Consider the following 26,776-nt stretch of genomic DNA (forward strand, 5'->3'; position numbering starts at 1 on the left):
AATTAATTAATTTACCAGAGGGAGACTTTGTACAAAAATCGTTTTCTTGGGCACATCTGTCCTATTCGTGTTTCTACCGTGAAGTAGTTCTGTTTGCATGACTATGTTTCAGTTTAAAGGGTGGGATATGACAGTGAATTTACAGGGTACAGAGGAATAACACATGAGTCCTCAGGAATGGCAACGCATGCATTAATAATAACAAGCAAGAAAAAACAAAAAATGTAAAAATCAAGCCAAAACAATTATTCTCTTGAAAAATACAATTTACAAAATTTATATAACGTTGTAATTTTAATTTCCCAATTTCTGCGGTTCCTAATATAGATGGCTATGTTTTTCGTACGCTATCAGTCCATCTATTGGCACATACTATCTATGCTGCTTGACAAGGGTCTTCCCGCCGAGACCCTTTTGTTTTACACGTTTTTTATGCCCAGTTCTCATTCGATGCTCTATTATTTCCTTAGGTATTTTCGTGGTTTCGCAACAATTTTAGAGCTTTGTTAGCTTAGACAATGTAAGCTGCATAGCACTAAACAGGGTTGCGGAAACTGCTACCGTTTATCTCCACCGATTTTTATGGTTTCTTTATGGAACTACTGTTCTTTTGTGTGCCGTAAACATGCAATGTTTGCTGATTCTGGTTTCTATATGGTGTAGTAATTTATTTTAGTGAAAAATACGCGCAATGTTTGTATGAACAATTAGCTGTAAACCTTGGTCTTTGTTGAACTGATTTCTTATAAGGAATGTATTATGTACCTGTTACATGTTTGACTAACGAACATACAAACATCTTCACAAATATTAACATTTATTACATGTTATTAAGACTATATACAATTCTGAGCTATCCTTCCCTCTCATAGTAAAATGCAGTGTCCAGCTGTCAATTTAATATAAAGGTTTATAATTCTTTCACGTTTTTCGATTCATATTTGTTTCGGGGGAATTAGTTTTATTAGTAGAACAGAGGTTGAAATTTAAAATATGCTAATAATTTAAATTTCATTCTCCATATGAATTTTTGTTAAATTTTACCATAAATATATTATTGTCTCCTAGACAGTCTCTCTAATTTGGTCTTTTCTTATTTGTAGTCGCTGTACCAAAGCTAATCTGTGCTTGCTGTATTTTGTAAAATATCATTAATTAATTATACAAATGATTTGCCCCGGCTTCGTACAGGTAGATAGATAGAAAGATAAATTAATTTTTTTTTATACAACTTATAATGGCAAACAAGCTGACGGCGCACCTGATGGAAAGTGGTAACCGTCGCCTATAGACATGAGCAGTACCATGGACATAACAGAGTATACTGTTTCGCCCATGATACCACCCATGCGTTGCCATTCCTGAGGACTCAGGTGTTATTCCTCTGTACCCAATAAATTCACGCCATATCCCACCCTTCAAACAAAACACAGGCATGCAAACACAACTGCTTCACGGTAGAAACACAAATAGGACAGAGGTACCTAACCAATCGACATTTGTACAAAGTCTCCCTCTGGTTTTATTAGCTTTAATTATCAAATTTTTATATCTTACGTTACATTTAATTAATTAATATTTTCTTAGAAATCTTTTATTTTTTAAATAATATATACCCTATGTTACTTGCTGATAATGCAGCTTTCTATAGGTGAGAGAATTTTTAAAATGGTAAGTATGGTAAGGAATTTTTATTGATTTACACTTTTGCCCACATTAAAATATGTCTACAGGGCGGATTTAATGCCTGATGTCATTCTCTACCAGTCCTTTTTAGTGTATGTATTACAAACAAACATATTATGTGTTTCCCTTCATCAATTTAAATTCGATCTTTAGGTATCTGTATGAATAGATGGATGCACCGTAAATTGCAATGTGCTCTTAATTACCTCTCAAACTCTCTAAACTAAATAATAACTAAATAATTAACTATTAACCAGTCTAGACTCTAGACTCATTATTTTGTTGAAACGTAATACTTTAACTTGGAGATAAGTTAATTTTCTCCACAATTTACTGCTTCGCGTGACCACAAATAACTTTATTTTTGACATGTAAGCATAAAAAATATATTTCGCTGCTCTTTCTGTTTATACAAGTACATTTTTAACCGTTATATAAAAAAATGGTAAAAGTATTTAGTTAAAATGTATTTTTTGTGCATGTCACGTGATATGATTGTTGACTTAAACCGATTTTAATTATTATTTAAACAGTTTTTGCCTGCAACTTCTTATGTGTGGATTTTGAATGTAGGTAACTACTTCTAAATAGGTTATCAAGGTAAAACATACACTAGAGGTATACTATTAATTTAAATTCCGAATTTTCGGACCTAATTTCGTATTTTTGTTCATACCGAAATCGGCTCAGTAAATGGAGATTAACATTTCGTTCGTCATAAATTCTAACATAAAAGTCTAAAGAAAAGATATTTTAACATTTTAAATATTTTTCAACGGTATGTATTATATCATTTTAACATCAAATTTGTATTTCGTTCAGTCCCAAAATTTCAGAAAACATTTCATAGTAGGCCCCCTGTTTTTAAGTTACACCTTCAGGAACACAAATGTGAAGACACCAGGGGGAGACTTTGTACAAAAGTCGATTGCTTGGGTACCTCTGCCCCATTCGTGTTTCTACCGTGAAGCAGTTGTTTGCATGGCTGCGTTTCGGTTTGAAGGGTGGGATATGGCGTGAATTTACAGAGTACAGAGGAATAGCACCTGAATCCTCAGGAATGGCAACGCATGGGGAGTATCATGGGCGAAACAGTATACTCTGTTATATCCATGGTACTGCTCATGTCTGTAGGCGACGGTTACCACTTTCCATCAGGTGGGCCGTCAGCTTGTTTGCCATTCTAAGTTGTATAAAAAAAAGACAGTAATGATTAAGTGATAACGGAATAAATCGACAGATAAATGTTCAAAAAACTGTTTTGATTTCTATTGCTCTTATTAGGATTTAAAAGAATGAATAAATGAATGAATGAGTATAGTTTATTTTCATTATACAATATAGGGGAAAAACAAGACAAATTAATAAATTTAACGATACAATTGTATAAGTGCAGTAAGGCGGTCTTATAGCTGAGAGCAATCTTTTCAAGACAACCTTAGGGTAATGGACTAGTTATTGTACAAGTAGGTATGATAATATTACTAAACATAATATAATTTTTATTATTCTAATTTAGGTATGATTATATCTATATTTTAAAACTCCATTCAAATTTGCTAAGCCATTTAAGCGTTATAAATATTTAAACCACTTCACTAACTTCCATGTTTAAGTAACATAACCATTCTACATACCTCCCACTGCAATGCAAGTCAAGTTGACCTCTGTGCCTTCATCATACGGTCCCAGGACTCCATTCCTGATCTCCATGCCGGTTTGGTCCAGGATGATCAGGCGTTCTGGTGGAACTGTTGAAAAAAATAATCTTTTAGACACGAACATCTGGTAGAATAAGAACCATCCTCCTGTCTTCATATCAGGCCTTGAACCGTTTACTGCTGAACATAAGCCTCCCCATGGGGGGTTTTGCCAGTAGTTATATTATTTGTCATTTTTCAAATTTGTGGTTTTTTTTATGTAATTTATAATGGCAAACAAGCTGTACCGTGGTCATCGCAGAGTATACTGTGACTCTTATGAAAATATTTATGTATTACTATTCCTGATTACTAAGATGTAATGTCACTGTACCCTTTAATTACATTTTTCTTTTCATTTAAGAGTTTCCTCTTGTCGGTGCAACTAACTCATGCATCTTCCTCCAGCCAGCTCTATCCCAGGCCATATCCTTTATCTCCCTATACGACATGACGCCTAGTGTTTCCTTTATCTGTCCCATGTATAATTACATTACCATATTTTTATGCTTCAAAATGAAATATATCCATGCAAAAATAGCTGTCTCATGACAAAGTCAAGAGTGGTACAGAGGAAAGAAGGTGGAGGTCCCATGATGATGACTTTTGTACATAATGATCTCTATAGGATGATGCTAATTCGGGCTATATTAGTCACTTTGGTTTGGTCTTAGATTATAAAGATAGAGCATCAAGCCTCAAAAATGGATCAACTTTTTGTCAGCCAATTGTCAAATTAACTGATTCGTTTTAACTTAATGGATGATAATGATAACCCCGCCTGCGTTAAGACGTTGGTGGTAGACGCTGGTGAGGGTCCAGTAACGAATGATAGGTGAGAATGAAAAGCAGGTCAGTTAGCTCATCGTGATGAATACACGTGGAATTCAGCACGGTGGTTTCCAGGGGATATTGCGTGGAAATCGACCTTAAAGGGATTTTTGCTAGTAATGGGATTAGTAGTCTATATTACTAACAATCAATTCCTCCCAGATGGAAAGATTAAGTCGGTGTTTAGGTTTGTTGAATCCATTTTCTTAATTTTTCTTTAGTTTAGTAGTTTAATTTAGTATAAACTTATTACACAGAATAGATAAGAACATAGACTATTACTCAAACTACCAGAGGGAGGTACCCAAGCAAATGACTTTGTACAAAAGTCGTTTGCTTGGGTACCTCTGTCCCATTCGTGTTTCTACCGTGAAACAGTTGTGTTTGCATGGCTGTGTTTCGGTTTGAAGGGTGGGATATGACAATGAATTTACAGGGTACAGAGAAATAACACCCGAGTCCTCAGGAATGGCAACGCATGGAGGGTATCATGGGTGAAACAGTACACTCTGTTATGTCTATGGTACTGCTCATGTCTATAGGCGACGGTTATCACTTTCCATCAGGTGGGCCGTCAGTTGTTTGCCATTCTAAGTAACATAAAAAAAAGCATTATGCAAACGAATACGCGGGTAAAAGGGAGTATATAAATATTTTTCTATATGTTCTCATTTCTGTACACGCCGCAGTCGTAAACTTAGCAATGTGAAGCCACGACCACTGTAACAGATAGTGATCGCACGTCACCATAAATCAATAGGAACCCACTAAGCCCTATACAGTTTGTCTCTTCCTTATTTCTTGCTAAAGTTATTGGATTAGAGGTTTTTTTTTTCCTTAGTTCTTTTGTTGTTTTATCAGTTCCGTATAGAAACTGAAGCTAAGGAATTGGGGAAAGATGTAAAAAAGCTGACTCTTGCCGATTCATAAAAATGATTCATACCATATAAACCACTAACTATATCCCGCGCCTTCGGCCTTATTTGTATTGGGATAAGAGCGTATATTTCTTTCAAATTCGATGATTCCAGAGATTAGTGCGTTCAAGCAAACAAACAAATAAATATATATTAGTAAAGATTATGATCGATATGTTTTTTCAAGCGACTTAAAAAAAGGTGCGAATTTTCAATTCGGCTGTATTTTATTGTATTTGTTACCTCATTATTCTGTCATTTATAAACCGATTTGGAAAATTATTTTTTTTATCTGAAGGGATATTACTTTTAGACTGGTCCTATAGAAATTTTATCAAAATTAATTTTTAAAATAAAAAGACATGTTTTGCCACGTTTGACGTCGGTGTTTTTTTATCTTTGGAATAAAACCTTAAATTTTTTGTTAATAGTTGCAAGAAAAAAAAAAAATTGCTAGATGAGAATAGCGCAGAGTCATATTTATGGCATAATATAGGGAAGATCTACATTCATACGAAAACAAAACACAACCGAAACGTTGGGCGAAACAGCTCTTTAATGTCCATGGTACTGCTCATGTCTATAGACGACGGTTACCACTTTCCATCAGGTGGGCCATTAGCTTGTATACCATTCTAAGTTGTATTAAAAAAAATCAACAGTGGATAATAGATGAGTTGTATTGAAAGTATGTACCTGACTAAACAATATTTAATCACTTAGCGTTTTTTAAACACTGCTTTATTTAAACTGTATTTTAAATATGATTTCTAGTGAGACCGTTTATATTCAGCGACTGAATACAACCTCAAGTGCAATCCCGGACAAAATTATTCCCGGGTAACACTAAAACGTAATATTTTCCTACGAATTGAATAAAATGTAGACAATTTAGCAACAAGCGGACTCTAACTACGGGAGGTATCCGTGACACCCCGCAGGCGAGACGTCGGCGACACACGGACGTGTTATGCTTCAGACATATTGCATTCATATTTCTCGTTTCACATTTCACAATTTCTAAGCCAATATGCATGTACAGACGGCATCGTAAGTAAAATATTATCTTTAGCAAATAGAAACTTTTGTATAGTGTAATAGCCGTGTGGTCCCGGCATAGAATTGGCCACACCCTTTCCCGTGGATGTCGTAAAAGGCGACTAAGAGAATTTGATGGTCGAAGGATGGGAAGCAACGTCCCTTATAAAAAACTAGAGTCCAACTCGCCTGCCAAGCGTGGCAAATGCTGGTAATACCCTCGGGGGAGGCCTATGTTCAGCAGTGGACAGTTAACGAGTGATAAGATGATGATGATGATGAGATATTTTGTAATTGTAAAATCTTTATTGTACATAATTCATACGGAATACATTATTTTACATTATACATTGTTATAACAATACATTATACATTATTATACATAGATATTTGTATTGGTAGTGCCAATGTTTGTATCTGTGTCACTTGTGTTTCGACCTTGAAGTAATTTTTTTTAATGGGTGATAAGGGAATAGTAACCCCGCCGGCGCTATCGGTATACGCTGGCGGGACACCAGTGAGGGACGATAGGTGGCGATGAAAGCAGGTCAGTTAGCCCATCGTGACGCATTCCACTAGAATTAACCACGATAATTTCCAGGGGGAACCGTATGGAGGTCGACCTAATAGGGCATATTGCTAGCAATGGGGCTATTAAACTCCATTTACTAACAATCCCTTTCCCCCCACCTTGAAGTAGTTGTACTTGCATGGCTGTGTTTCAGTTTGAAGAATGCTTCAAATGAATTCAAATGCTTCGATAAAAACAGGTTACCTTATTTTTTGATCCATGTGTGACTCAATAGGGTTACCATAATGTTAATTTATTACACAGAATATGGGGGATATTGTATTGTAAGATTAAATTGAAAAATAAAAACAATACAAAAATTTTGAAATAATAGAATTAAATAGTGAGTAATGATTCACAATGATTATCATCTTTACTGATGAAAGAACTCATATATATATATATATATATATATATATATATACTTAGATATAAATGAAAGTATCATTTATATTTATATCTGAGTACAGGCATAAAACATGTTTTAAAATTAACATTTACGTTTTAAAATAATTGATTACTGTATTAATATTTATACAATATTAATTTGAAAGCAATATGTACAATGTATATTTATATTACATATATATTTGCATTATACAATATAGGAAATAAGTAAATCAATAAATATAATGCTACAGTTGTATAAATACAGTAAGGCGGTCTTATAGCTGAGGGCAATCTTTTCAAGACAACCTTTATATTTATGGACGGAACCCTTGGCGTGTGAGTACAACTCGTGTCTGACTGCTTTTTTTTGCCACGAAGCAACCAAACATACAGTCCTTCTGATAGTAAAAGGTCACTGTACCCTATGCCCTGTTTCTTAAATACCATTCCCAGATTTTGGAGTTTTACGACCGGTACATTTAAATTGCCCTTTGCATTATTTACCCAGCTTCACATATAATAATATAACCATAATTTATAGCCCTTTGTGTACAATATACCGAATATAACTCATATTTTCTGAACACACACGTTTTAAAGTCAACAACGATTAATTAGCAATTGTAAATTAAACACAGCTGAACAAGTACAATTGGGCTCGCAAACCATATAAATATTAGTTGTTATAGGCAATTTTATCAGCCATATTGTTTAACGAGAGATTTCCCGCGGTTTCGTCTTTGCAGACGTTGTTTTCTTCTTGTAAGACATAAGGGAAAATGTTTTTTTTGATGGGTGCAAATGGAATAATAACCGTGCCTGCGCTAACGGGATACGCTGGCGGAGCACCAGTGAAATGTGATCGATGATGAGAATGAAAACAGGCCAGTTAGCCCATCATGATGAATTCATCAGGACTTAACCATGATAGTTTCCAGGGGGAACCGCGAGGAGGTCGACCTGGTTGGGAATATTGCTAGCAATGGGATACGTAGTCTTCATTACTAACAATACCTTTCCCTCCAGTGGGTATATATTTATACATGTATTTAAGTAGATATATGTATGTATATTTAATAGAAAGTACGGATATGCATTTATATTATTACTATATTTCGTATATATTTATAATAACAAAACTTTCATCGTACCTCCGATAAAACTGTTCATAACTACTCTCCATCCAAAGGTTGCCTGGAAGAGATCGTTTTAGCGATAAAACCGCCCATTGTTTTCTCAGTGTGAATTGTATGTTTTATATATATATATATATATATATATATATATATATATATATATATATATATATATATATATATATACAGAAAAAGGAATGTTGCGTTGGTTTGGTCATTTGGAGAGGATGGATGAAAGAAGAATTACGAAAGAGATTTATCGAGCAAGAATGAATGGAGATGTCGGTAGGGGCCGCCCTAGACGGACGTATGTCGACCAAATAGGCGACGTGCTGAAGAAGGGCCAAATTAAAAGTACCCGTAACCGGCGAGCGTGTATGACAAGATTGATGAATGTGGAAGAAGCGAAAGAGGTTTGTTTGAATCGAAGCATTTGGCGTTCCATTGTTTCTGCCTACCCTAATGGGAGACAGGCGTGACAGATATGTATGTATGTATGTATATATATATATATATATATATATATATATATACATAAAACATACAATTATATAATTGTTAGGTATAAAATACTTACTGAGTACAGTGAGGTTCAGCCTTGTGTTCTTGGTGGGGGATTTTAGGAAGTCCACCCTGCACCGGTACTGGCCACTGTCTTCTGGTCTGAAATGAAATGCAAAATTTCATTAGCAAAATATAATATAAACAAGATTTGTTATATAAGAAATATTACTATCCTTACTGTACAAGAATTTGTTTTACCCCTCGTCCCTAAATTTGAGGACTAAGGTAAATCCCTCTCGGAGGTGATTACCTCCGGAAGAGTTACCTTCAGAATCCCTGATCCGTGCGTTGTCTAAAACATCATACATTGGAATTACCTATCTACAACTCCCATTCCTACACCAAATCCTTTACAGTGCCACCTGCTAGACTTTGGAATACCCTTCCATGATACCAGAATGGTGCAGACCGTCCATGCCTTCAAAGCCCAAACACCTGATGGAAAGTGGTAACCGTCGCCTATAGACATGAGCAGTACTATGGACATAAGAGAGTACTATACTGTTTCGCCCATGATACCCCCCATGCGTCGCCATTCCTGAGGACTCAGGTGTTATTCCTCTATACTCTGTAAATTCACGCCATATCCCACCCCTCTATATTCAATAGTTATTCTATGTTTACATATAAGTCAATGTACAATATATATATATATATATATATATATATATATATATATATATATATATATATATATATATATATATATATATATATATATATACACATAAATAAATATATAGCATAAACTACGTTATTTTTGGAATCCCTAGAATCGTTAGATGTTTTAGACGTTTTGCTTTGTTTGATACTTATATTTCCCCTGTGTCTGAGTAGATTTTTGTCAGACATTATTTATTTTTATATAATACTAGCTGACCCCGCGAACTTCGTACCGCCTAACAGTCGATTCTGGGGGAAAAAGGATTGTTAGTAATGGAGACTGAGAATCCCATTGCTAGCAATATACCCGACCAGGTCGACCTCCTCGCGGTTCTCCCTGGAAACTATCATGATTAATTCCTGATGAATTCATCATGATGGGCTAACTGGCCTGTTTTCATTCTCATCTATCACCCTTCACTGGTGCTCCGCCAGCGTATCCTGTTAGTGCAGGCGGGGCTAACTAGCCCCATGCTAATATCTTTAAAACTACGCAATATAATAAGTAAAATACTAGGATTTTGAAGTGGTTTTTTTTAAATAGATAGAGTGATTCAAAAGAAAGGTTTATATGTATAATACATGCATAATATTGTAGAGAAACACTGATAAATTTAGAAGTTTCTAATGTTGTAATAAAATCTGGGACCGATGACGCCATTTAGTATCAGCATTGCAACAGTACGAAGCCGGGGTGAATCGCTAGTAAGGCCACAAACGAAATCATTGTCACATTTATAATTTCAGTAAGGGAGCACAACGTTTAGACCGTTAAATATCTGCCTTTCATCTTAAATAATAAGAGATTCTTACACGTGAAATCAAATATTGCCTGGCGCTCGTTCAATAAGGTCCTTTCGCTTTGTCTTTTTCATATATATTGAATTACTTCAGTGGGGCTGCCGTTAAAAATCCTAGACGCACCGTAAAACCCTTTTTCTCGCAACAAAAGGAAATATCGTTTTGATGAGCGTCACGCGCGAATGTTGGCATCGATTGCTTTTTAAAATTGTTTACCAAGTCTGATGTGTAAGTAAAGAGTTGACAGAGATTATGGTAATAAGCTGCTAGAAAGGCTAGCAAGTATGAAACTGATAAAAGTGACTTTTTGTGACTGCATTTAGGGTTGTCAGCTTTTTAATCGACTTCGAAAAGGGGGTTCTTAATTCGCTTGTAATTTTTTTAAATAAATATTTAAATAAAGAGTAGTTTATTCAATTAACATTGTTGCACTTACAAAAAACACCTCTGTCCCATTCGTGTTTCTACCGTGAAGCAGTTGTATTTGCAGTTGCATGGCATATATGGCAGTGAATTTGCAGGGTACAGAGGAATAACACCTGAGTCCTTAGGAATGGCAACGCACGGGGGGTGTCATGGGCGAAATAGCATACTTTGTTATGTCCATGGCACTGCTCATGTCTATAGGCGACCACTTTCCATCAGATGGGCCATCAGCTTGTTTGCCATTTTAAGTTGCATAAAAAAGAAAAAAAAGTTCAGATTTTTCTTTTAAATGTACGAAACACGAAAATCACAAATTGAGAACTGCCTTCTTTTGGAATTGGATTAAAACATTTAAATTCATCGTCAGCTCAAGGCGTGGACCACACAATAAACGGTACACGGCGTTGTTTCATATAATGGGTTTGAAGAAATAAATCACAATTTATCTGTAAATCGGTTTTATATATCCCATCACACAATATCCTTATAAAACGCAAATTAATAATGAATCGGTGAACCATTGGTGTAACGAGGGAAATATTGTATATAGAATTATTTGTAAAGGCTTATACTGCCTAATCCCATAATAATGCATGAGATTAGTGTCGCTTTTTGTATTACGTTGCGGGACAAGGTTAAATTTGGGACACGTTAGTGTTAATGGGACAAAGCATTAAATTAATTTAATCTTTGCACAAAAGCAGGCGACACTTTTGAGGTACTAAAATATATTTTCGGTTTCTTTTTGATGGATGAAAATAAAATGAAGGAGAAATATGGTTATTGGAAAAAAGTATAATTATGACAACGGTGAGGACACCAGCAAAGGGTGAAACGATCAGAATGAAATTTATTTATTTGTAAAAGGAAGCCTACGATTTATTTACATAAAAAATAACTATAAGATAACAACAATAAAGCCACTTATAGGTTTTCACCAATAGACGCAATATACAAAACTTGACAGTGCTTGCCTCAGACAAATAACCTAAAGAGTATAGGATTATTTATTTCAGGCACCCACATACGTGAGTCAAGCGTACGTACTACATAATATAGTGAACAATATAATATAAAACAAATATGCTCAATATAAATCAGATAATACCTAGTCAAAAGTTAGGTAAGTTACAAAATTACTAGAAATTAACCCTAATACTTTTTAGGAGCGACTGCGTAGAGATCATACTGACAGAATATTGCTAGCAATAGCGATTAAGGACATAATTTTCGGTTGTATTTATTTATTTATATAAGATACATTAACAAAATGTTCACAATCATTATCATTTCTAAGGGAAGTTTTGCCAGGAACTGCCACGGTTTTTGAGATGTTTTAAAAGGGGCGCTGTTGTCCATCTCTGTACTATTAAGTTCCTTTAATCGGCTTTTACAAAATCCACAGAAAAGGAAGGGCTGGCCTATTCTATGCCGGGACCACACGGACGATAAATGTTCACAACATTTATACATAATAGATACATGGCTATACGTAAGATTATGGCTAGATATATCATTTAGAGATGTATACAGCTCTCACAAGTGTTTATTTATACTATGGTAATGATTAAGCAATTAATAAAGACTTATTTTTAATCTATATAAATAAGCTTAATAAATTACATTAAGGAATGACCAAAAAGGTCAATATAACGCTTAACGTTTATGGTTACATGAATAAATTAATATTATAATAAAAATATATCTCCGTAATGCATATTATTTAGAATGACAAAGTCAGCGATTAGCCGAACCAGTAATGACTACTCAGAATTCTATAAAATATTCTTTTGTAGTAACATCTTGAGTATATTCTGCGAAAAACAAAATATTCCCTGTTCCCTTCAACATCAATAAATGTCAACGGATAACTTTTTTACGACGAAGTTTTACGCACATTATTATGTCTATAACGTTTTGAGATTAACTTTGAACCACGTAAATTACAGTATTGAAAATTACGTGGTTTAAATTAAAATCGTTCGGATTACCTCCTAGAATCCTGTCACCGAATTCTCCGTAGCCTTTCAATCATTGACTGACCTTGACCATGTCTGTGAGTATATTATTAATATTTGTAAAGATGTTTAGATGTTTGTTACTCAATTAAACCATCAAAAATTTAAAGAGGGGATATATCTTTACACAAAAATCGTACATAAATACCTGTGTCCCATTCGTATTTTAACTATTAATCTGTGGTGCTTGGTTATTTGTATTTCTATTTCCAGGATTGTTTAAGTTAGTTAAATTATTGGGTAATATGGCAAAACCTCAATCCCTAATATTGGCAAGTAATAAATTAAATGTCTGATCGTTTGTTATTCTAAATGTATTGAAAAGTAAATTGTTAATTTGATAGTGGGAAAGTGTGTTGATATTGTCCCAATGTCCCATTTAAGCACTTGTCCCAATCGGGTGGCAACCCTATAAGATACTGTTACACAATTAAAGCGTAATAGTATCCTAGTTCATTAATTATGTACATTAGATCCTTCAAAGATAACAATGTCGGATGTTAAGACAGTGTTGAGGTAAAAGCAAATGAACATAGTACTGTCTATATACGATATCCTTGGACGGGTTGACAATGGTTAGGGTTGTCAATTCTCACACAAGGGTCGAAGGATTAATGCCTGCACAGTGATTTAAAATTTACATTAGTAATTTTTTTATTGTGATTTTTACTTATTTATCATTACTTAAATAAATATATGTGTACTTATAATTACAGATGGGCAAAGCACCGGGTTTAAACCCGGTGCTTTGGTAAAAACCCAATAAACACCCATAAACTCCCATAATCACCCAAAAAAATAGGTTTTTACGTATTTTTTTGAAAATATGTAAGTAATACCAATAAATTATTTTTATAAATTGTATTGATCAATTCTACAATATTAAATAAAACGTTAACTAATAATATTTCAGGAAATTTTAAAAATCTATATATAATAAAATGAAAGTAATTAATTTTCAGTGTTTTCATGTTGCAGTTGATCAACATGTTGGCCTTTTGCTTCCCGTAGATACTTTAAAATTTCTTCATAACACCTCGTTCGCACACATGGCCGTATATATTTAAATTCTTGAGCCACTAACAGTCCGAAATACTCATTTCTTTTATCCTCTTCTCCATAAATTAAGCATTTAGAACAGTTTGTTTCTTCTTTCAGTAAATTTTCTTTTACTTTATCCTCGTTTTTTTCTTTGTTGCGACGACGCTGGGTAAATCATCTGGACACTGGGTCTCACTATCGCCAAATATATTTGGAGATCGGCTTCGGCTACGGCTTGGCAGACATTTTTTTCTTTCTACAATTTTAAATTAAATTTATTAGAATAAATGCTTCGAACACACGCGATCTAAGTACCTTTTGTGTTTATTATACCTTACCTACCTAGGTATAAAAAGAGTACTTACGTAGATTTTCTTTTATTAACTGTTTTATACGAAGATCTTGATCTCTCAAATTAGCATCCATTTTACTTCCAGTGATTATCAACTAAATTAATAATCCACAAAGTATTAAATAACGTTTTTATGAAATATTTAGCACAAAAACAATACCCTTTAAATATCGATCGTCAGTAACTGTGGCTGACTTACCTATATTCTAGCAAGCAGGACTGCCAGATGTGAAGGGGAAATCCCCAATAAATTGTTGCATGTGACTGATGATGTGAGCATGTTCGTTTCATAATAAAAATGTTGCCAGGTAACCAAAAAGTCGTATGTTTTTGTGCGAATTACGATCATAATCTTTACGATCGTACATTAAAAAATAGACAAATAATAGTATGAGTACGATTTAAATCGTATATCTGTCAACCCTGCTAGCAAGACAGCGACAAAATCACGTTGCATAACAATGTAGCCCAAGCTTATATCTTATGAAATATACGGAAGAGATACGGACTTAGAAAAAACAGAAATGTTGTTCTTTGTGGAAGTCATTGATGAAATTCTATGTATTTTAGCCCGCAAACTTTCTTCAAACAAAAACAGCGCCATCTAGTATCGAGTTCTGTAATTATCTCTTTGTTTATGGATTTGAAGTAAGACCGCCACGCATGCAATACATTATGACTGGGGATTCCCCTATTCGTCGACGCTGAATATGAGGCGACGACAATCACTGTCAAACGTGTTCACTATTACTCTGACTCTGGTAACGTGACTTCCTGGTAACGTGTTAGGTAGGAAAAGCAGTAAAAAAGTGCATATTAAGGGAGCAGATTTGAAATAATATTTATACTTAACAAGAAATAATTAAAGGTAAGTGGATTTTTGAATGATACAATTATATCATGATCACTTAACAATTTTAACTTAAAATTAGATGTATTATTACAAGCTTTTATTTAGCTTGCGTTATGTAAATAAAAGTATGTAGGTATGTTCGTATGTTGATGCAATTATCCTCAATCCTCAACCGACTGGGATAAAATTTTCCATACACGTTTATTTTGGATGATAGTGCATAGTTAGCTGAGAGTCGTCATTGGATAATAATGGTGGATAGCCTAAGATGTGTACTAGATATTTATTTTTAACATAATATGCGTAAGTACCTAATCGAATTAAAGAAGTTGCTGAGAAAAATACAGAACAATACGATAATAAACTAGCGTCTGCGTTTAATCCTCCGAGGAGATGTAATTTTACAAAGGTTTTTTGTATTTATTTTATTATTTTTTTAATAAATTTATTGTAAATAACAAGAAATAATCATTGTAAAAAAATAGGCACTCTATTGTTGAATTTTCGTCAGACCAACTAATCATCGTTCATTTTTTTAGGTTCAATGGGGAGACCTAAAGATTTACGCATATGGGAGCACTACCGTACTTTACCAAACAAGTCTGTTTCTTGCAAGCTTTGTAATAAGGTCTACAAATTCAGTAATGCTGCCAAAATGCTTCAACATCTTATCACTTGTCCAAAATCTCCAGAAACATTAAAAGACTCTATGAAACTTATAAAAGATAGCTCGTCCAAAACCAAAATGTCTGGACTGTCAGAGATAGAGACAAATGATTCTTTTATAAGCCCCTCGTCGTCTGCTAACACTACAATAAATGCTGAGTTTCAAGACACCGATGATCATATAAAAACAGAATTAGCGAGAGCTATATTTGTAACAGGGACGCCATTATCGATGGTGCAACATCCTTTATGGATACAATTTTTCGAAAAATTGCAACCAAAATTTAAAATACCTTCACGTAAAGCTTTAGCGACAAAATACTTAGATAAAATATATAGAGAAATGCGTTTTGAGTTAAATGAGGAACTAAATGCTTGTAGTTACTTACACCTTCAGTGCGATGGCTGGTATAATTTAAGAAATGAAGGAATAATAAACTTTCTTATATCAAAACCTCAACCTGCATACGTTAAAAGTTTGAATACAGAAAGTAATCCTCACACTAGTGAATACCTTAGCCAAGAAGTTGAAAAAGTAATGAAAGTGTATGGAGCAAATAAGTTTCTTGTACTTATTGGCGATAACGCTAGAAATATACAAAAGGCATTCGAATTAACAAAACTCAAATATCCACATGTTGTTCCTCTCGGTTGCTGTGCACATATCCTTAACTTGTTGTGCCAAGATATTGTAAAGATACAAGAAGTAACTGTGTTTATTATGCAAGCCATAAATATAATAAAAACTGTTAAAAGGAGTCAACGATTAAGTTCCTTGTTGATAAAATCAAGGCAGGGTGAAGATTCTACACAAACACTAAAATTGCCTTGTGCTACAAGATGGGGAAGTCATGTTACTTCGTTAAAAAGTTTGAAAGCAAATAAGATAGCTTTGCAAATATTAACAGTTAGAGAAGATGTGGTAATTTCAAGAGATATTAAAGATTTAATTCTAAGTGATGATTTCTGGACGAAGACAGGGGAATGTATAAGTATTTTGGAACCAGTCACTGAAAGCATATTTTACTTAGAGAGCGACCAGAATCGTTTGCATCGCACATACATTACATTTAGAGATGTACAAGCTAAGATACGTTTTGCATTAAATGAGATTTCGACATTGAGCGAAGAAAGCAAACAGCAGATTCTAACATCAGTATCTTCAAGATGCAATATGGCAATGAGGCCAATACATTTTGCAGCATATATTCTAGACCCCAGGACTCTAGGAGTCGAACTTACTCAAGAGGAAGAACTTAAGGGTATGGAGTTTATCTACAATTTAAGCCAACACTTAAGTTTGTCAAATGTAATGGCAGATTTGGCGTGTTATAAAGCTAAAGAAAACTTTTGGGCCAGAGGATTTGTATGGAGCTCATTAGATAGCATTGAGCCCCTAATATGGTGGAAAGGTATTTGTGGTTCCACTGAGTTAAGCAAAGTAGCGATTCGTATTCTATCAGCTCCCTGTACTTCGGCAGCCACTGAGCGTTCCTTTAGTATCCAAGGCTACATACATAATAACAAAAGAAATCGACTTACAACTGAAAGAACTGAAAAAATTTCATTCATTTGTTATAACTGGAATCTTAAACATAAAGCTGAATGCGAGGACATTCAGTTTAATGAAGAAAATACCTTAGAAGCTTTCATTGAGCAAGTAAATGAACATAACAGTTTAGACGAAATAGAGCCTATCGAACCTATACAATTCATCGCTTGTAATAACTCTGAATCTGACAGTGATTGACTGTAGTTTTACATTTTACTTTCATCTCTTTCTTAATAAACTCAAAATCAAATTAAAAGTTTTTTATTCTGTAGGCTGCATAATAATATTGTCTATGTCCAGTATAGTGGACGTCTTGCGGCTGAGATGACGATGATGAAGTACAAAATCATAAACACCCAAAAATTTGGGTGTTTATGGGGTTTAAACCCAATAAACCCAAAACACCCGGTTTTTACCCACCAGACTTTAAACCCACCCAGGTGGATTGCCCATCTCTACTTATAATACATGTATATGTTAACAGAGATTTAAAAGAGTAACTGTTGAGTTTCTCGGGTACTAAAAATGACGATTTAAAAGTGCTTGTTAACGAGTTTATTTGAGTAAAGATGATTTGAATTTGAATCTATACTAAGCAGCTCGATTGTAAATTATTTACTTTATGTTATGTAAACGTAATATCTTAGGTAAATGTACCAATTGAATCTCCTTTTTTTTTCTTTTAGCGAATTAATTACGACGTCTTCTAACAGAGACCGTGTAGAGATGGACCTGGTAAATGTATATTGCTAGCAATGAGGACTACTCACCTCCTTATCAATATTTTTTTTTATGCAACTTAGAATGGCAAATAAGCTGACGGCCCACCTGATAGAAGTGGTAACCGTCGCCTATAGACATGAGCAGTACCGTGGACATAACACAGTATACTGTTTCACCTATGACACTGTCATATGCTGGATTGGAAGCATAGACATTTATTTTTAATACTCTCACCAAAACAATAAACGTAAATAATTTGGTTTGCATTAGACAGACATCTAAAATAGCCATCTAACTTAATTTAGTGAGAATCAGATAATATTAACTTGGTGAGATTTAAATAAATATCAATGATATGGGATATGGCGTGTATTTACAGGGTACCAGAGGGAGATTTTGTACAAAAGTCGATTGCTTGAGTACCTCTGTCCCATTTGTGTTTCTACCGTGAAGCAGTTAGTTGTGTTTGCATGGATGCGTTTCGGTTTGAAGGGTGGGATATGACTTGAATTTACAGGGTACAGAGGAATAACACCTGAGTCCTCAGGAATGGCAACGCATGGGGTGTATCATGGGCAAAACAGTATACTCTGTTATGTCCATGGTAGTGCTTATGTCTATAGGCGACGGTTACCACTTTCCATCAGGTGGATCGTCAGCTTGTTTGCCATTCTAAGTTGTACAAAAAAAAAATTGTGAAAATGAGATGTTACAAATACCTTAATTTGGTGAGAATCAGCACAGCCGGCCTGGTTTCGCTTCTGAAGCTCGCTCTGCTACCCAAGATAGATGGGTCTGAGTAGTGCGACATTTCCTCCCGCGTATCAAATCTGTGGACAAAATAAATAGAAATAGAACAAAATAGTAATAAAAATTTTATACCAACCGAATTCGAAAAAAAGAGGATCTCAATTGGGTTGCATTTTTTTATGTTTGTTACCTTATAACTAAAAACTAAAAAGGTTAAAAATTGATTTGGAAAATTCTTTTTTTATTCGAAAAGATATACTTATAGATTGGTCCCTCATGCATATTTTTTTGTGGAAAATATTTTCCAAGTACGGAAAAAGTAAAATAATAATAATAATTCTAATAAGAATTTAAACACATATACAAAAAATGACTGAAAAACTATTTACATTTGTATTACACTTGGATAAAAAAGCTGTAGATATTGCCTTTTATATATATTTTATATAAAAGTTAAACTTTGTTTTAAGGCGGAAGCTGCTGGCTATCTCTTGACCATTAAGTTTATAATTATAAGCATATTATCCATTGGAAAACGTATACTTAACAATCAGAAAAACAGGTAAATAGATATAAACATAAAAAGAACAATGGCTGGTTCATCATCACCATACCAGCTGTAAATTGTCCACTGGTGTACATAGATTTCCCCCTATTGGGAGGTTTTACCAGTAGTTGCCACACTTAGCAAGTGGGTTATTGCGGTTAACACAAAACTCCGAGTAGCAATCTAATAATTTACCCGAATATGTCTCATTTAGAGGTAAAACACGTATCGCCAAAACCTGCGTGAACAAAATGGCAGTAGGAGATTGTGGAACTTCTGGTAGTAATAGTGGTGATCAATCTTTGAGCGTTGGCAGTCACACAAATACTAATGATAGCGGAATTAAACAAAATAATTCTAATCAAATAACCAGTGATATATATGGACTTCAGCAAGATAACAGCTAGTTTATCAGAGGGAGACTGTACAAAAGTCGATTGCTTGGGTACCTCTGTCCCATTCGTGTTTCAACCGTAAAGCAGTTGTGTTTGCATGGCTGTGTTTCGGTTTGAAGGAATATGCCGTGAATTTACCCTGTAAATCTGTAATGTACAGGGGAATAACACCTGAGTTCTCAGGAATGGCAACGCATGGGGGGTATCATGGGCGAAACAGTATACTCTGTTATGTCCATGATACTACTCATGTCTATAGGCGACGGTTACCACTTTCCATCAGGTGGGCCGTCAGCTTGTTTGCCATTCTAAGTTGTATAAAAAAAATAGTTTAGTAGAATAGGACAAAGCCCATCAAGATTTGTGAATAAAATGGTGAAATTATGGTTACAAGTGCTCCAATTTCATAATAAAAAAACATATAAGTATATCATAATATAGTTATAAAACCGTCACACTATCAACGAGTACAAATTTTGATTACATTTCTATGTTACAGAGTGTTATTTTTTTATTACGTTAAGCCGTAACGCATATTGAACTCTAAACAAAAAAAGCTTCGTAACACGGAGACATTTTGCTCATTCTAAAAAGAAATATAGACATGAACTAAGTCAAAATATGTCCGATACACGACTACTTGTCTCGTATACACATTAGACTGAAAATATTAGAGTTAGAAAGCGAAATCATGAAGATAGAGATGCCAAAACAATATTTTTCAAATTTTTTTACGATTGTTTTATACTCTGTCTCTTTGTTTGTATGTTTATTCAGCATTACGCAAAAACTACCGCTTCAAAATGGACGTGGTAGTCACAGGTACGTACCTGGAGGCCTTACTTAATAAAAGATGTAGATTTTATCTTAACACATCAAGTAAACATGGTACATTTCGTTTGGTTTTCCTTATTCTGAAATGTACTATGGAATGAGCTCTTCGTAAAGGTTTTATCAAGAGACTACAGTATGGGGTTCTTCAAAAATAAGGTAAAACGGTTTCTTTTTTCAGCGTAACGCTCCTGGTATTGCAGGCGTTCAAAGGCTACCGAATTGCACCATCAGGAAGCCCGTATGCTTGTTTGCCATCTCAGTGGCATAAAAATTCTTACATCTCTAAAATGTAATAAAAAATGCCGAGGGCTGCAATACTTAGTTGTAGCTGGGTGCGAGGCACCCAATTGGAGCGCAAAGCAGTTCGGGTTCAGACTCCATCTTGGATGGCCACTTCAAATAATCAATTACTTCAATACTTAATAATAATTCAATACTTTTTATTATAAATTATTAATTTAAAAAAAAAAGCAAAGCCCTAATGACATTATAACAGTACGAAGTAACGGGTGTAAAGCTAATATTTATAAACGTTTATATTTCGCCGGCCATATTAGAATCCATCGTGACAAAATTTAGTAATATAAAAAAAAAATATAATGGACAACTACGTATCTCACTATACGTTGCCCCTACACATCAATACAGCCGACGTCCGTACCGGAATCTCTTCATCACGACGGACCCTGGCGTCTATAAAAAATAATACGTACAATATCTGACAGCCGAGCGGTCGGTGCGTTCTGATCGTATCGAGTACAAGGATCATGTCCGATTCTGACGTGTATGTGACATCAAAATTAACTGATAATGCTTCCATTTATCTATGTATCGTATGATGATATCAGCCGTACTGTCCACTGCTGAACATAGTCCTCTTCCTTGTGGGAGTGGTTGCCATGCTTGGCAAACTGATTGGCAACCACAGTTAGGCTTTAAGAAGGACGCTGCTGCCCATCCCTCTACTATTTACTTTAGTCGTTTCTTATGAGACTTACGGAAAAGAAGCGGGGTGGTCTATTCTATGCCGGGACCACACGGATATATATATTTATTTAATTATTACAATTTATAAAAGCGAAAACTGATGAGTATGTATGAATGTATGTATATGGTTTACTACTTTCCATCAGGTGCGTAAAGCTTTTTAAAGTTACATAAAAAACTATTTAAGTTCTTTTTTTTTGTAGTTTTTCTGCGCTAGATTATTCTTTATTATGCTACTTAGACTAGCAAACAAGCTGACGGTCCACCTGATGGAAAGTGGTAACCGTCGCCTACAGACATGAGCAGTACCATGGATATAACAGAGTATACTGTATCGTCCGTGATGATGATGAAGATGCAAAAATTATAAGACAAACTAAATATAGAAGTTATAAAGGAATCACTCATAACTATTTATCACGCAAAATTGTATGAAAATGTTGACCCGCTTTTCTTGAGGAATTTGTATGGAGACATTTTATTTATGTAATATAAGATGTGTACCAAATTTCCTAATAATGAGTTCAGTTGTTAAGACGTGGGGGAAAAGGATTATTAGCAATGGAGTTTGACAGCCCCATTGCTAGCAATATACCTTATTAGGTCGACCTCCACGTGATTCCCCCTGGAAACCATCGTGAATAATTCTTATTGAATTCGTCACGCTGGGCTAACTGACCTACTTCATCCTCATCTATCATCCTTCACTGGTGCCCCGCCGCTGTATACCGATAGCGCGGGTGGGGTAACCATTCCATTATAATCCGTTTAAAAAAAAAGTTGTTAAGACGTTAAGAGGGAACAAACAAACTCATTTTCACATTTATATATTATTAAATAAAGATTATAGACCACCAGCTGTTTTCAAAGTAACATGTTTAACAAAAGGAACCCGAAGGCAAAATCTCTTCTTTGTATCGTATTTTATATTATATGTTAGAAACAGTATAATGTTGTTTTACATAATAATTATTATAATTAACATCTGGTCGATATCGGGCTGTGGTATAAATAAAAGGTCGTTCATAAAATACACAAAGCGCCATCTATTCTCAAAGTGAGGTATACTTGTATATACTAGCCTAAGACAGCGATTCCGGGGGGAGAAGGGATTGTTAGTAATGGCGACTAGTAGTCCCATTGCTAGCAATATACCCTGTCAGGTCGACCTCGTCGTGGTTCCCCCCGGAAACCATCATAATTGATTTATTGTTAGATTCGTCACGGTGGGCTAACTGACCTGCTTAATCCTCACCTATCATCCCTTCCTGGTACCCTGCCAGCATATACCGATAGCGCAGGCGGGATAACCATTCCATAATCAACCATAAAAAAAAATACAAGGATTCCTAAAGTGTATTCCGCGGAACCTAGTGGTAAAAAAAACACCAGGGTTCCATGAAATTTGTTGTTGAGTTGTGACCATTTTGTGTTACTGTAGCACACGCATGAAGGGAAAAATTGTTACTTCTTTTATGCATTTTGTTTCTTTATTGTTTGTATATGTATTTTTTTATTTATGTCCATTGTTATTTGTGTGCTGTAAGTAACGCAAGTAAATTATCTATTTATCTAAATTATTTATCATTTATAAATTATAATCAACTTCCAGCAGCAGTATTTCCGAACCGATATGACATCACAGCCTTCAAGAAAAGACCATATTCCTTTTTAAAAGGTCGGCAGCACACCTGCAATGCCTCTGGTATTGCGAATGCTCATGGGCGGCAGTAGTCGCTTACCATCATGTGAGGCCCATGCACGTTTGCCCCCTGTATTGTGTTGGTTGGTTGGGGGGTGTTGCCCCGTTTGGCAGGCAGGTTGACAACCGCAGTTAGACTTTGGTGATGTTTTAAGAGGGACAGTGCTGCCCATGACTCGATCATTAAGTGCCCATAATCGCCTCTTACGAAACCCACGGGAAAGGAAAGGGTGGCCCATTCTATGCCGGGACCAAACGGCAACAAAATCTACTAGTTAATAATTAGGACCATGATACTGGAATATCAAAACCACCAAAAACGTGGTCTTGGCACATTACAACTTTGTTTCTTTAATCGTGTTTTACACACCAGAGGGAGACTTTGTACAAGTCGTTTGCTTGGATATCTGTGTCTTATTCGTGTTTCAACCGTGAAGCAGTTGTGTTTGCATGGCTGTGTTTCGGTTTGAAGGGTGGGATATGGCAGTGAATTTACAGAGTACAGGGGAATAACACCTGGATCCTCAGGAATGGCAACGCATGGACTATAACATGGGCGAAACATCATACTCTGTAATGTCCATGGTACTGCTCATGACTATAGGCGACGGTTACCACTTTCCATTAGGTGGGCCGTCAGCTTGTTTGCCATTCTAAGTTGTATAAAAAAACCCCTGGGAATAAAAAGTAGAGAAACAGAAGTCCAACTTCGTCACTGGAGAAGTTCGATACTAAGAAATAATCTTGACTCATCACAATTGTTAAGTGTTTAATTGTAAAGTTTCAAGTTTCAAAGTTTGGACTACTAGGGAGTTGTACTTAGATGTTGAAAACTTAAGTGCAGTTGATGGCGGCGAGTGATATTAAACTACTCAATTTACAGAGGGGGACATTGTACATGTCTGCTTGGGTACCTGTGTCCCACTTGTGTTTTTTTTTTCAATGGATGAAAATGGTATGGTAACCCCGCCTGCGCTAACGGGATACGCTGACGGAGCACCAGTGAAGGGTGATAGATGAGAATGAAAACAGGCCAGTTAGCCCATCATGATGAATTCATCGGGAATTAACCATGATAGTTTCCAGGGAGAACCGCGAGGAGGTCGACCTGGTTGGGTATATTGCTAGCAATGGGATTCTCTATTACTAACAATCCCTTCCCCCCCCCCCCACTTGTGTTTCTACACAGAAGCTATGACTGCATGACTGTGAGGTAAATAGATAGACAGATACTCTTTATTGTTTCCTCCAAAAGATTACAATAGCAAACTTATTATAAATATAAATAATTACAAGAAATAATCACAATGAGAAAACAATGGGCGGCCTTATCGCTAAAAGCGATCTCTTCCAGGCAACCTTTGGATGGAGAGGAGTAATTATAAACAAGTACATTATCTTAGTCTTCAAAAATGGTAACATCAGAGATGTCAAATACTATTATACCATTATATATGGCGTGAATTTACAGGGTACAGAGGAATAACACCTGAGACCTCAGGAATGGCAACGCATGGGCGGTATCATGGGCAAAACAGAATACTCTGTTATTTCCATGGTACTGCTCATGTCTAAAGGCGACGGTTACCACTTTCCATCAGATGGGCCGTCAGCTTGTTTGCCATTCTAAGTAGTATAAAAAATAAATATACCATTTTACTCGTGTGTTGTTTAAAAAGCTTTGTAACTAGAAGCTTTCCTCTTTCATCTTCTACCTACCCTTATCCCAATTATATAAAATTTGGGGTCGACGTACTATGTTTTTTTTTCCATATTACTCAAGGTTTCGGCTTTTAGTTTTACGACCGGCCGTTTGCCTGACGTCAATCCTCTTTAGGAATGCGTTTCCCAACTAACCAATTTTTTTTATACAACTTAGAACGGCAAACAAGCTGACGGCCCACCTGATGTAAAGTGGTAACCGTCGCCTATAGACATGAGCAGTATCATGGACATAACAAAGTATACTGTTTCGCTCATGAGGGTATCATGCGTTGTCATTCCTGAGGACTCAGATGTTATTCCTCTGTATCCAGTAAATTCACGCCATATTCCACCCTTCAAACCGAAACACAGCCATGCAAACACAACTGCTTCACGGTTGAAACACAAATGGGACAGAGGTATCCAAGCAATCGACTTTCGTACAAAGTACAAAGTAACTAACCCTTTATTTATAAATTAAAACCACCTGTAAACTATTTTAATTGTTGGAACTGTGTTGTCACTCTCTTTCAAATGGAGAATTCAATATAAAGAACAAAGATGAAACACTTTGATATTTAAAAATAAGTTTAAGAGACGTTTGGCTTTTATATTAATAAGGGATATGAGTATTAAATCCGCAAAAGAACCAAAATAGCCGACATAGCCTGAAGGATAAGCAAGCTGAAGTGGCAATGGGCTGGTCACATAGCTCGAAGAACCGACAACCGATGGGGAAGAAAGGTTCTTGAGTGGCGACCACGTACGGGTAAACGCAGTGTAGGACTACCCACCACTAAATGGAGTGACGACCTGAAATGCGTTGCAGTGGATGCAGGTGGCTCAGGACCGTTCTTTATGGCAGTCTATGGGGGAGGCTTATGTCCAGCAGTGGACGGATAATGTCTGAAATGACGATGATGATGAGTATTAAATTTATGTAACAGAACAGCAGGTCTACTCTTGAATCTAATATCAATATAAATCCAATCTATTGCCAATGACAATTTTATACTGCACTCATGTAAAAACAGTTAACAGGAATTAGGTCATAATTGGGATCGGTTTACAATAGTTCGCATTGGCAAGTTACACTAATATGCATCTATCAGAACAATATGGAACCATTATGTCGCTAGTGTTGCAATTCCAGAGTGCGAAACGTCTCAATTTCCATATAGATTTATTGGAATTTATTCCAAGAATAAGTCTACTGTATGGGGTTAATTAGTTAGAATTTTATTGTATTTTTAAACCGACTACAAAAAAGGACCTGTTTACTATCTCATAACTTTGTTATTTATAAACCGATATGTAGGTTTTTTTTAATAGATAATAATGAAATGATAGCCCCTCCTGGGCTAACGGTATACGCTGATGGGACACCAGTGAATGATGATAGGTAAGGTAGAAAAGGCAGATCAGGCAGAAATCAGCGCATTGTAATGAATTTAGCACGATTGTTTAGCTACTAGCTAGCAATGGAACTCTGCATTGCTAACAATCCCTCCCCCTCGACTTGGATGTTCATCCCATAGAAATTTGATCAAAATAGGTTTAGTCATTTAGTTCTAAATCAAAATAACTGGTTTTGTCATTGGAAGTTAGATTTTTTTTGTGGAATAAATACTAAATTATAAGTTATTTTTCTACATAAAAGGACGCGCGTTGTTGACCCTTACCAAAGCTCATTACACCTATTTTGAAAAATCTCATACTGCAGTCTCTGGTGATAATCTTGGCTATATCTTGTCGCTATCACAGTAAATTTTTTAAACACATAATTCAAGATTGTGTTCAACAAAAAAATCTACTTCAATTTTGACAAAACCAGTTTTTTTTTCTGTTTAAAAACTAAACTACTGTTTCGATTTTGACCACAATTTATGCGAGACCAACCTGTAAGTATATTTAAATTGAAATAAAAAA

General features: G+C 35.3%; 2 protein-coding genes across 3 annotated transcripts in view; one reads left to right on the forward strand and one right to left on the reverse strand.

Annotated features, from left to right (window-relative positions):
* Positions 1-26,776, reverse strand: part of LOC116412753 (B-cell receptor CD22-like) — a 517,626-nt gene that overhangs the window by 64,310 nt on the left and 426,540 nt on the right. For both annotated transcript variants that reach the window (XM_052891825.1, XM_052891826.1), the window contains 3 exons: positions 18,648-18,758; positions 8,847-8,932; positions 3,324-3,437 (listed from right to left, as the gene is read on the reverse strand). In XM_052891825.1, the coding sequence (XP_052747785.1) occupies positions 3,324-3,437; positions 8,847-8,932; positions 18,648-18,758 (311 nt within the window). The remainder of the gene's footprint in view (positions 1-3,323; positions 3,438-8,846; positions 8,933-18,647; positions 18,759-26,776) is intronic.
* On the forward strand, positions 13,456-17,660 carry LOC128200005 (uncharacterized). The gene is made up of 2 exons (XM_052891827.1): positions 13,456-15,002; positions 15,527-17,660. Exon 2 carries the CDS (start codon positions 15,532-15,534, stop codon positions 17,401-17,403), a length of 1,872 nt encoding a protein of 623 aa, XP_052747787.1. The 5' UTR covers positions 13,456-15,002; positions 15,527-15,531; the 3' UTR covers positions 17,404-17,660.

This window comes from Galleria mellonella, unplaced genomic scaffold, assembly GCF_026898425.1.
Source record: "Galleria mellonella isolate WM207_F2 unplaced genomic scaffold, CSIRO_AGI_GalMel_v1 utg146, whole genome shotgun sequence".
Classification (NCBI taxonomy): domain Eukaryota; kingdom Metazoa; phylum Arthropoda; class Insecta; order Lepidoptera; family Pyralidae; genus Galleria; species Galleria mellonella.

Bases quoted from the DNA above. Each gene is read 5' to 3' on its own strand.
- LOC128200005 (XM_052891827.1), top strand. From the start codon at position 15,532: ATGGGGAGACCTAAAGATTTACGCATATGGGAGCACTACCGTACTTTA.